At 35.6% G+C, this 13,640-nt stretch overlaps 2 protein-coding genes across 2 annotated transcripts in view; one reads left to right on the top strand and one right to left on the bottom strand.

Moving 5' to 3' along the window:
• The window catches only part of LOC106880977 (uncharacterized), a 164,838-nt gene extending 159,087 nt beyond the window's left edge, over positions 1-5,751 (top strand). Inside the window, exon 31 of the mRNA XM_052969454.1 lies at positions 1,731-5,751. Within this exon, the coding sequence (XP_052825414.1) occupies positions 1,731-1,831 (101 nt within the window). The 3' untranslated portion in view covers positions 1,832-5,751. The remainder of the gene's footprint in view (positions 1-1,730) is intronic.
• Positions 5,752-11,730: 5,979 nt separating this feature from the next.
• The window catches only part of LOC106880976 (probable basic-leucine zipper transcription factor Q), a 49,676-nt gene continuing 47,766 nt past the window's right edge, over positions 11,731-13,640 (bottom strand). Inside the window, exon 6 of the mRNA XM_052969453.1 lies at positions 11,731-12,969. Within this exon, the coding sequence (XP_052825413.1) occupies positions 12,860-12,969 (110 nt within the window). The 3' untranslated portion in view covers positions 11,731-12,859. The remainder of the gene's footprint in view (positions 12,970-13,640) is intronic.

The raw sequence follows: 13,640 nt of genomic DNA, 5'->3' as shown, positions 1-13,640 counted from the left end.
TCTATCTGCCCCCCCCCCCATCTATCTTAAACTAACATTTCTTTTTGAATGTTTTTACATACATTGACTGAGTATTTTATTAATATATTTCTTTGAGGTGACACTAATCAATATCAATTTATTTGAGAGTCTGCATTTGAATATTTGAGCTTGTTATATATCATCATCATCATTTAATGTCCTTTTTCTATGCTGGCATGGGTTGGATGGTTTGACCAGAGCTGGGAAGCCGGAGAGCTGCACCAGGTTCCAATCTGCTTCAGCATGGTTTCTACAGCTAGACGTGTCCCCCACCCAACATATATACACATATACACACACAGTATTTGTATGCATGTGTCTGTGTGTATTAATATTTATGTTACACACATTAATTGATGGTAAGGACACCATATCTTATTATTCAGCCATAATACACCAAGTATATTAAAGGCTCATAAGTCAACACTGTGTCCTACCTGTGTTAGCTGTGTGATTTAATTGCACTGCTAACACAGGTAGGACACAGTGTTGACTTATAAAGCCTTTGATATACTTAGCAGTATATTATGGTTGCTAAATGAAATATAGTCTCCTTACCATCAATTAATATGTATGTACCAGTTGCTAGAAATGTGTTAAATATTTAAAATTTCATCGTTTAACATCCGCTTTCCCTGCAAAATTTGTATATCCAATTGTGTTACACTGCTCCATTTGGTGGCTAATTAATCAATGTGTTCATTAATGGTTAATGGGTTAGATGTGATGTCGAAGAAGGAGCAACAGGGCCTGAAATATGCATATACATGTATTACTCATTTTGCAATCTTTGGTCACATTGTTTACATAGGTGCAGGAGTGGCTGTGTGCTAAGTAGCTTGCTTACCAACCATATGGTTCTGGGTTCACTCCCACTGCGTGGCATCTTGGGCAAGTTTTTCTACTATAGCCTTGAGCCGACCAAAGCCTTGTGAGTGGATTTGGTAAACAGAAATTGAAAGAAGCCCGTCGTATATATGTATATGTGTATGTGTTTGTGTGTCTGTGTTTGTCCCCCTAACATCACTTGACAACTGATGCTGGTGTGTTTATGTCCCTGTAACCTAGCGGTTCGGCAAAAAGAGAGTCCGATAGAATAAGTACTAGGCTTACAAAGAATAAGTCCTGGGGTCAATTTGCTCAACTAAAGGCGGTGCTCCAGCATGGTCACAGTCAAATGACTGAAACAAGTAAAAGAGTAAACGAGGTATATGTATTTATATATGAAACAAAGTAACTTTCAGTGCTGGCTCTAATTTCTATTGAAAATCTGAAGAGAGTCCTTTAAAAAGTTATATGATACAGTATTATAGACCCATTGCTGCTAATTTTAGCGATTTGGTTTTTGTATATGAGTTGGTGAATAACCTAAGACAGCACTTGTGAGAAGGACTGGTATGAAAAGTACGGTGGCTAGACTTATGGATTCTTAGCTGACTCTATGTGTGTGTGTGTGTGTGTGTGTGTGTGTGCACATTAATTTAGACATAGAAGTGAACTAGCTTCAGTTGAGAATTGAAACTGTGTTGCAGACTTGGTTGAAGCCTAGGTCATTCTCTACATGGCTTTCTAACTACTGTTGTTGATGTTATTACTCTGTTGCTCATTTGTTTATATGATATTACAAGCAAAAACATATTTTGGAATGTGAATGTCAATTCTTAAATTTTTTTTTATTTACCTTTCTTTTTTTTTTTTCTCTCTTTCAGTTGAACGCCGGAAGACGTGGGCTGGTACTCCATCGTTTGACTATCTCTCCACTTTTAATGAAAGTCCAGCCATATATAATAATGATATCCTCCTCGGATAAGTGAGTCTTACCCATAAGAACTTCATAATCCCTCTCTTCCATAAATATCCCAACTCCGAAAACTACTTATTACATGGATTAGTAACTCTGAATGCCCCGCCTCATTTTGTACCACCCTAGATTTCCATCCATACATTGAACCACCTATTTTTACACACACTCCGCGTGTGTGTGTGTGTGTGTTACAAAAGCACTCGTGTAGGGACAGAGGTATTCTATTGTTTATTACAAGTTGTAATGAAAACAATTTAACATTGAGCTGAAGAATTACACAATATTTCTTAGTTGAGTCCATGTTTATTAAACTTTCACCAGAAGACAGGTGACAGTGACTTTGGACTGTAAACATGAACTCTACACAAAAGTTATTGAGGAATTCTTTCAAAGAATTTGATTTTGTTGATGCCACAAATTTTTGAAGTTTCATTTTCTGAAGAGCTACAGAGAACACAAATTCCGGGTTGAATGAGATTAAAAATCTTTAGCTTTTGTTTCCTCAGGCTGACTGCAATTCTATTGTTTATTGAGGGCATCATTAAAATCTTCTTTCGTGCTTACAACCTTCAAGTGGTAGAGTTGCAGGTTTGATGTATTAGCTGTGTTTCATGATCCACTCTGAGAGTCAAGCACAGCAGTTCTCAACCGTCTTTAACCTGTGGACACTCCTTTGATTCTTATTTGGTTCAGTTAAATCCTCATACCAATTCAATGTTTTAAAAAAATCCTATATTTATTATTAAATATTATTAGGGATTCTATATATAAAAAAAATAGTGTTAAAATATTTCGTGTATGGTACAAATAGAACCAATTTATTTCTCATAAATTTTAGCAACAAAATCTTATACAGACTCCAAGGATCATATGGATCTCCAAAAGTCATATGGACTCCCCCAAGGATCATATGAACCCTCCCCAAGGTCATATGGACCTCCAAGGATCATATGGATCCCCAAGGATCATATGGATCCCCAAAGGTGATAAGGACCTCCCAAGAATCATATGGACCTCCATCCAAGGTGATATGGACTCCAGTTGAGAACCATTGGTCTAGCAGCTTTATGAGAAGTTGATTATTCATGGGAATATGATTTCTGGAGGTAAAGAACCGCATAGGAGTTTGACTGTCCATGGTTTTATGCTTTTACTGTGAGACTTCCTTATTGGAGACATCATTGATATTTATCATGGCTTATAGTTTGATGTTGGGGAACTTATTTAGTTAAATGAGTAAAGAATTGTAGAGGCAAAGAACCCTGTATGATTACAGATTTAATTATCCGAATGCTGTACAGTGGGTCATCACTATCAGACTTAAGACATGTACTGACCTGACTCATAAGGGAAGAGTTTCTGTTGCCATGGAAACTTTTGTAGTGCCACCATGATATATCCTTGAGTCAAACATAAAGCATAGCGTTGGTGCTGAATCAATTTTTGCTACAGACAGAACACAGTTTTCCAAATTTAAAATGGTCCTAACCACATCATATTTTATTAATATGCCTGAATAATTGCAAAATATTTTAAGTATTCAGCTATTATAGATGAGAGAAATATGAAGAGAACTGGATAATCATATCAAATGAAAATGTTTTAGAAATGGATCACTAATATTGATGAACATTCAAACATTTTAGCTCTAATTTGTGTTTTTAATTTTTAGTTTTAAGAATATATTTTTATTCTTTTTTATCAATGTAAAATGATTGTTTTTCAGTTTGTAACATTTTAGTTATGGCTTATAACAACTACAAATAGAATGAAATTTGTTCACCCTAGACTTCTAGAAATTTTATAATTTTTGTAATTTAAAAAAACCCAAAACAAAATGGATTTTGTTTAGGACAGAAATAGGTTCTAAATTGATCCATAAATATCTAAGATAAATTGTGTGTGTATATATATATATATACATATATATATATATATATATATATATATATATATATATATATATATATATATGTGTATATATATATATACACACACATACATACACATATACACTTTTGTTGTTTGTCTCTATAGGTTTCCCATTGAATTCAGAGCTAGCACTGCATGTTACAATGTTTTGTAAATGAATATGTCCAGGTAAATAATGCGGTGGAAGACATAAAAACTCAGCAATGGGTGTATATGCATATTTCAAGAGTTATTGCACTTTCATCAGCACCATATCCAACCCATCATGAAAGCGCAAGAACTTTTGAAACCTACATATACACCTGTTACCCATTTTTTCTTATCTTCAGTTGCATTGTTTACTCTAAATTCTGAAGGAAATCCAAAGAGATAAACTTTAAAGTAAGTACACTGCACTGCTAACACAAGCTAAGATGCAATATTGACTTGTAAACCTTTTAATATACTTGGTAATATATTATGGTTGCAAAATTAAATATTGTGCCCTTGCCAGAAATATTAAACACACACTGTCTGTGTATGTATATAGATATAAAGCATTTGAGAGAGAGAGAGAGAGAGAAGGAGCATTCTATACAATTGACAAAACATATTACTATATTTGGCATTTTGGAAATGAAGTGAATTTCTTGAGTCCTTTTTCCCAAACTCAGGTTGTGCAGTTTTGGATGCAATTAATATTTAACCCCTTCAATACCAACCTGGCTGAAACCGGCTCTGAGTACAAATGCTTTGTTTTCATAAGTTTTGAATTAAAATCTTCCACCAAACCTTAGTCACAATTTATGTTCCTAACACTAGCTGAATGACAACTAAGTCATTAAGCTAGTGTCATGGGTTGAGTAGTTCGATGGGAACCAACAATCCAGAGGGCTGCCCTGTGCTCTAGAGTCAACTTCAGTTATAGTTTCTACAGCTGGATGCTCTTCCTAATGTCAATCACTTTACAGAGTATATGGGTACCTTTTATTTTTGTGGCACCAGCACTCGTGAGGTCATCAAGCACTCACAAGACTCCTCAATGGAGTGGGCAAAGTTTTTACTTCTGTATAGAAAAAAAAGACAGTTTGTTCCCGTCCACTGAATCTTTCACATTTTTCTCTCTTCTCAGACAACGGACAATCACACACCTGCATTTATCTGTACACACAAACACACTCCACATAAAAAATATATTTCTTTCACTGATTAAAATATCTTAACATTTATATTCATTGCTCCACCAGAGATTGTATAATATAATATTATGTTTGACAGCTCAAATGTAGTGGATTGGCACAAGTGATAAAGCATTGTGGTATATAATTGTGACAATCTATATTCACACCAACTTTTACTGTCTATTTTCTGTGCACACATGGGGTAAAGAAGATTTGTTGAGGGTCATTTTCTACAGCTGGGTGTTCTTCCTCTCATCAACCATCACCTTTTTTCCAATTAACGTAATATTTCCATGTAGCCAATCATGGTTTTCACAGAAGACAAGAAACAACCTTGCTTTATTTTTGCCTTGTATCCTTTCATCATTGATAAAATAAAAACTTTGCCAAATAAAAGAATCAATGGTTTGATCCCCTCCCTCCAAATTTATGACCCTTTGCATATGTTAGCAATCAATATTGCATTTAACATCTTGTTTATCTAAATTCTTATTTTCTCTGTAAATCTTATTGGTAATTCTTTACGATTACAACAAATGTATATAAATGTTTCCCAGGCTGTTAGCCATAAATTTTCTACGCACACCTCTCTATTTGACAAAAAAAAAGAAACATATGGTTAATAGATTTCCAAACTTCTAATGTTAAATCATTTCACTAATATAGACATATAACAACTGTATATTTTGTACAAAATATTTTATTCTACGCATGTACATATCTGTACACAGACATAACAAAAATCAAATATTGGGCACTGTCCTTTTCTATGCCAATTTTTCATAATAAAATGTAAATATATATTTTAACAGCAATAAATTTTATACTTAATTATTTTTTGTGTTTGGAGTAATTTTCTTCCTGATTTCACATTGTTTTACTTTTCTATTTTATTTCGCTCTCAGTTTGGTTTTTCTATCACTATTTCATTTAACTTTCCCTATTTCACCATTATCATCATTAACATGCACTTTCCCATGTCTGCACGGGTCGGATGGAATTCATTGAGGCAAATTTTCTACAGCTGGGTGCCCTTCTTATCACCAACTCTCACCTGTTTCCAAATAAGCTAATACTTCCTCTTGACCAGACATGCTGAAGACAAATGACACTGCTTGTATGACAGTGACACAACTATCATATGATGTCAAGGCAGGGAGAGAAACACACAAGGCACCTATATATGTAAATACAACGGGCTTCTTTCAGTTTCCATCTATCAAACCCTCTCACAAGACTTTGGTTGGCCTGTGGCTGGAGTAGAAGACACTTGCCTAAGGTGTCCTAATCGTGTGGTTAAGAAGTATATTTCTTACAGCACAGCCCCACCCGCTCCCTTCTATTAAAAGAAAATCATTTCCTACTGCGGTTAGTTACAAAACATAGCAACAATCATGAACAATGAACGAAATAATATAAATCAACACACGAAGATTACCGAATATATTTTTTTATTTTGTTACAGTTGACCATATATAGAAATAACCTCAGTTCCAATTTGGTTTCGGAAGGCAAACATTGATATAGAAAAAATAACATTTTAATTATAAATATCTCACTTAAACACATTTTATAGACTATTTCTTGTATAATTATTATTAATTAAATGGATTTACATATTTCATTACTGTTTTTAAAAAAATGTAAAAAAAATAAAATGTTATATTTGAATGTTAAAGTTTTGTTGACTGGTGTGTAGAAAATAATTTTGCTTATTGATGTATACAAAATACATATAGCCTCGTTTATCACTGATTCTTTCATCACTGATAACACTACATAACAACTGTGAACCATGTTTCATTTATCATGGATGAGGCAAGTGAAATCGAAATCGAGTTAAATTGGACACTAAACTCCACTTGCGAAGACCTGTTGAGGCAAGTGAAATCGAACTAAAATCGACAACTGGCACCCATGCCAACGTCATCTCCCTCATTGGACACGAAACTCAGCTTGCGAAGACTTATTGGGGCAAGCGAAATCAAAATTGTGATGGCACCTGTGCCCAGCATCGCCTTTCTGGCACTTGTGCCCGTGGCATGTGTAAGGACTTTCGAGCGAGATCGTTGCCAGTGCCCCTGGACTGGCTCTTGTGCAGGTGGCACATAAAATACATCATTTTGAGCGTGGCCATTGCCAGTACCTCCTGACTGGCCTTCGTGCAGGTGGCATGTAAAAGCACCCACTACACTCTCTGAGTGGTTGGCGTTAGGAAGGGCAGCCTGGTGTTGCCATCTGGTTTCACCAGTCCTCAGTCAAATCGTCCAGCCCATGCTAGCATGGAAAGCGGACGTTAAACGATGATGATGATGGATTGATCTGTGATAACACTGTTCATACAGCAAAATTGCAAGACCATGCTCCAGCAATTACCCACAATGCTATGCTACTCACAATGGACTGATTATCGCTTGTGTTTATGCGATCATACTTTGAGATTTACATATTCGGTCTCATCAACATGGAACCAGTAAACAGAAAAAATATGAAGAGGCACCTGATTTTCATAGACAATGTAGATGCTTTGCCGCTGTGGGCCATTGTGAGCCACGAGTTTAGCACTAATGAATCTAACAATTGCTCCATTTACCAAATACATGGAGAGGATTCATTTATCATTGTTTGTTTTGGAACCAAATCTCCAAGATAAACGAGGACAGACGTATATTTAAGCTAAATATTATTATTATTATCATTTTTTAATTCTAACATTGGACAAACGGAAGCTAAATTAATTAAAAAAACAAAAAAAAAACATGAAATAGGTTATCAAACAAACAAAGCAATATAAAAATTATTGATGAATGCACGTAAATAAGTGATGAAATGAATAGCAATGAAAAAGTTTTTATATGGACATTTACAAAGATATAAGAGTTGTAGAGAAAGAGAGAAGAAAATAAAGACTATAGTATATTTGAAGGACGTTTCTGAAGGCAACTGGGGAGAACAACTGAAGGGTTATAAATTTACTTCACTATTTTTACAAAACAGAATATTATTTAAAAAAAAGTTTTAGAGAAATATACAAAATGAAGTTTTTTGTGTTTAGCTTGCAAGATTCTTATTGTGAATTCGTGTGTTGAAACATTTCTTTTTTGTATTTTGGGAAGATCATAATGCCAACGATAGACATGCTGACACTGGTTTTATTTCACTTCTTTTATTTGTTGGTTGGTTGGTTACTCGTTTAACTAATGAAATGTTTGATTAATTGTTCAGTCAGCTAATCAGTTAGCTAGATTTGTCAAAGTCCTTTCATTGCTACTCATGACAGCAGAGCTGGTGTTGAGAGGACGAATCATTGATGCCATTGCGAATGGAGCCACAGGACTTTGACAAACTTAGAGGACTGATCGATTGATGAATGATTAACCAAACAATCAATGAGTTAATTGGTTAAATATTTAACCAGTTGATTAATAAAAATAAAGAAGTGGAATAGAACCAGTGAATGTGTTTATTATTGGCATAATGACCCTCCCAAGATACAAGAAAATGAAATTATAGGAATGTAAGAAATTTATGGAATGTGGTTCAAAATGGAGAAAATATGTTTGAGAAATGGTGATAGACTGCATTAGGTTACAAAGAAAAAATAAAACTGATTTCTCAGAACATTCTATTTACAAATTAATTAAAACATGACAAATCTGATTTCTTCTGTGTGGAGGATACATAAATATAATAATATACATCTTGAGAAAAAACAAATGTATATTGTCAGTCTCTCTCTGGTTTTCATAATGTTGCAGTTTTTCTGTTTTTACTCACATAAACACACAACTTGGAATTCATTGTTTTGAAGATTTTCATGTGAAGGCCTCAGTGAATTGATGAAATCTTTATTATTTGAATTTTTTTCACTCTTAAAATTTGAGAAACAGTTTTTTTATTAATAATATCAAAGGCAGTGAACTTGCAGATTTGTTATTGTCCCAGATAAAATGCTGTTTTTTGCATACCAAGTTACATCCCTTGACTTCCTTGTGTACAAAAAAAAAAAACTGTTGTGATAAGGATTCTATTTCACTCCACGTTCAGTGTTTTTTTGTTTTTTTTCTTAAGTGTAAGGGCATCACCTATCAATTTTTTTCTCAGGGTTTCTGAGACCAGAGATCTGTCTTGAGTAGATTCCGCTAAGGGCAACCCAAAGGGCCAGGCAATGATATTAAATAGGGAGATGTCCCTTTTGGGGTTTGGGGCTCAGTGAAATGATGTCCATCCTTCATGAAGATGACTAGATTAGCAGCTTTACTCTTTGTGTATCCTGAGGTGGCCAATTAGTCCAAATCGACACAAAACCCACAGTTCCAGTTGTGGGGTGGGCCATGTAATAACAGAATCAAAACCTGGTGGGACTCTGTCTTTGCATGCAGCCTTCCTCTCTTTAGCTTTTCTGATCATTTCTGACTCTGAATACTCTAGAGCAGTGCTACTCAAAGTCGTGGACCGGTGCCAGTCTGCAAGCCATCAGCTGCTGGTACGTGGTGAGTTTCCAGAAAAAGAAACATTATAAAATGCTGATGTAATATTGTATTCATTGTATACAAAATAAATATAAGATAAAAAAAAAAATTGTCAACTTTTATATTTATCATCACCATTGCTGTTTAATGTCTACTTTTCATGCTGGCATGGGTTGGACGGTTTGACTGAGGACTGGTGAACCAGAAGGCTGGACCAGGCTCCAATCTGATCTGGCAATGTTTCTACAGCTGGAAGCCCTTCCTAATGCCAACCACTCTGAGAGTGTAGTGGGTGCTTTTATGTACCACTGGCATGAGGGCCAGTCAGGCGGTTCTGGTAATGCTCAAAAGGTGTTTTTTACGTGCTACCTGCACGGGAGCCAGTCCGGCGGCACTGGTAATGAGCATGCTTGAATGTTGTTTTTCACGTGCCAGTAAGACGACGCTGGTAACAATTACACTCAAATGGTGCTTTTCATTTGTCACCGGCATGGGATCCAATCCGTGGCACTGGCAACGATCACGCTCGGATGTGCTTTTAACGTCCCACCGGCACAAGTGCCAATCAGGCGGTACTGTCATTGGCCACGTCCATTATATATATTGTTTCCAGATATAAACTAATATTACTAAGAAATATTACCGGTCCCTGGCATATTGGAAAAAAAAAACTGCCGGTACACCACATCTGATAGTTTGAGAAGCACTGCTCTGGAGTACAGCACTACACCACAGCGAGTGATCTTGAGCAAGATCTTACCAAATACACTGCTCTGAATCAGTGAAACGAGTACCAGCAGTGGGATGAGTTTGTTTAACACACCATGTCCCCTTCTTCATAAATCTGTGGCCACAAACGAAATCATTACATGACTGATATCTTAGATAAAAGTAGATGGCATGAGAATACCGTTTAAAGACTGATAGCAAAGCAAATCATAAAAGAAAACATTTCTTCTCTGTTTCTTTCTCCTCTCTCTCACTCAATTTTAGCAATTAGAGCTTGACTGATGATTAAGCTAAACTTAATGTTCAGTTATAATAGAAACAATTCTACATTACATTATTTACATTTGACAGATATTTATCCTCATCTTGTTTGTTGTTAACACAACGTTTCAGCTGATATATACCCTCCAGCCTTCATCAGGTGTCTTGGGGAAATTTCGAACCTGGGTTCTCATTCTTAAGGTATTTTTTGATGTTGTTATTATTATTATTATTATTCAGGTGACTGCCTGGAATCGAACTCGGAATCTTAGGGTTAGTAGTTCATGCTCTTAACCACTATGCCATATGCCCATGGGCAAGATGAGGACAAATATCCGTCAAATGTAAATAATGTACATAATTCCTCTTCTCTTAAATATAGAACTGAATTCTACATTAATCTGATGGATTGCTCTATACTTTGTTGAGTACAAATTTATTATTCTTAAATGAGAATATTATTGGCAGTTATTATTCTTGTTTAAGAATTATATAGACAGAGAGGGAAAATGAGAGAGATACAAATGTGGTTTGACGTATTGTTGACTAGGTTTTCTCACTGTTTGACCTTTAACAATATATATACATAACTTTGTGGATTCTCCCGTTGGTTTCGACATATGAGGTTCCAACAACCAATATAAAAGATTACCCCCGCAGGATTTGTTTCCAGTAGAGAAGACCTGTGAAGGATAACCTACCTTTGGTAAGTTAAATGTGTGTCCTGGCACCAAATCAGAAATTTTTAACTCCTTGCACATTAAACACACACATTCATTTGTTTGTACTTCGCCGTGCTGGTATAGACAAGATGAAGTCTTATTACTAAAGCATTGTTTTTACAACTGGATGCTCTTCCTGTCGCTAACCTTTGCTTGTTTTGCAAGGGATTTTTATTCTTCCAGTCTTTAAACGACTGGAAGAATAAAAATCAGAGTGATTTCTTGACAGGGAATTGTCAACATAATGTCACTGCCTTTGCTCTCGTGATTTCCCCTGAAAACGTCAGAATGTGAACATTCACAGAAACTATGTATATACACACATGCATACATATATATATGTGTATACACACATGCATATATATATACACACATGCATATATATATATATATATATATATATATATATATATATATACACACATGCATATATATATATATGTATATGTATATACACACATGCATATATTTGTATATACACATGCATATATATATTTATACATATATATAATATGTATTATTTATTTAAAAGCAGCAGAAATATAACAAGAGACTGTTACTCGGAGTTTCACGTTCCCATTCATCGGACAGGTTTATTGGAACTGTCCGATGAACGGGAACGTGAAACTCCGAATAACAGTCTTTTGTTATATTTCTGCTGCTTTTAAATAATGCATATTACTCTACCTCTGGTATTTGAGTACTCTTTTTTCCACCTTGTTGCACATTTTATGTGCTTACTCCGGTATATATAATTTGTATTCGTTTTTATGCTAAAAACAAATCTACATTAAACTGAAGGAGTATTCCATACTTTTTATAGAGAACAAATTTAATATTCTTAAACAAGAATATTCTTGACAGTGACTTCGAAGTTTTGGCTGGTTATGTTATCATTGGACTGCCTGAAGTCACTCTCAATACCATTCTTGTTAAAGAATAACATTTATACACACACATGAAGGTTCAAATTCCACCGAGGTCAATCCTTTTTGGGAGTTGATAAATTAAGTACCAGCTGAATACTGCGTTGGTATAATAGACTAGGATCCTTCCCCCAAATTCCTGGCCTTGTGGCAAAATTTTAAACCAACATTTACATACACACACACACACGATGAACCTCTACACAGTTTGCATCTGCTAATTCCACTCACATGGAATTGTCTGGCCCAAGACTGAAGCTGATGACCCTTGTCCAATATGCCATGCAAAGGACCTGAAAGTGGAACTAGATGTTGGGAAGTGAACTTCTCAGCCCTCCAGCCATACCTGTCACTAAAATATAAAATTGTTTTAACCCTTTGGCATTTAGGATTACTCTGTCAAATATAATCCTTATTTATGCGTATTGTTTTGAATTAATCCTGGATTATCTTGTAGCCTTGAGATTTCTTTAGAGTGATTGTTTGTCTTTAGAATGACATTGTAGGGCGGATGCAGGAAACCAGTTCTGTCCAGTTTGAACATAAAATAGCTGGGATATTTAGGCCAGATATGTTCAAAGGATTAAACATGAAAGGGTTAATGACTTTGCAGTCACTGTTTGCTGACTTTGGGGAATTAAAAGAGTGAATCTATTTCACAAAGTATCTTGTAAAGTCTGTATTTCTTGTAATATATCCACAAGATGGGAGTGACTGTCAAAATAACTGCCAGTAGCCAACCATTGTATAAAGATCAGTTGTAGTAATATAGAAGTTGTGGAGAGAATCAAAATGTTTTGGCATCAACAAACATCTTCAGTTGACACAATGATTACGTTGATACAGAAAGGGTATTCTGGCCGTAGATTGAACCACTGACATCTAGTTGGTTGTAAGCTGTGTGACCAAATCCTGTGACTGCTAAAGACTCATTTCTGATTCCTGAAATATTAGAAAGAAAAAAGAAAAATTGGAAGCCATTGATTAATTTATTGGCTGTTCATGCAACCAGTCGTTATGTCATGAAGGAATGTCAAAATTGTTTACTGTTTTAGTCAAATGGTGACAAGTAGACCTGTAAAATATCGACGTGTATATTCACACACACACACACACACACAGAAAATGGGCTTCCAGCAGTTTCCACCGACCAAATTCATTCACAAAGTAATGATTGGTCCAGCCTAAACAAGACAACACTTGCCTTGGGTGCTGCACAGCAATAGCCTTCTATGTACCATACTCAGAATAAATACATCATTGAAAGTCAATTTACTGCAGTGTCCTTCCAGAGATAACATCACTTATTGATGTGCTGTGTTTAAAAAAAAAAAAAGCACAACATTGGAAGGAGATGAAAATTATCCGAGCAGTGGCTGCCAAGAATGCCATCATCATCATCATTGTTTAACATCTGTTTTCCATGCTGGCATGGGTTGGATGGTTTGACTGAGGACTGGCAAGCCAGACGGCTGCACCAGGCTCCAATCTGATCCGGCAATGTTTCTACAGTTGGATGTCCTTCCTAACACCAACCACTTCAAGAGTGTAGTGGGTGCTTTTTTACGTGCCATTGGCACAAGCCAGTCAGGCGGACCTGGCATCGATCACGT

Source organism: Octopus bimaculoides, chromosome 7, assembly GCF_001194135.2.
Source record: "Octopus bimaculoides isolate UCB-OBI-ISO-001 chromosome 7, ASM119413v2, whole genome shotgun sequence".
NCBI lineage: Eukaryota > Metazoa > Mollusca > Cephalopoda > Octopoda > Octopodidae > Octopus > Octopus bimaculoides.
This window is presented reverse-complemented; position numbering and strand designations above follow the sequence as displayed.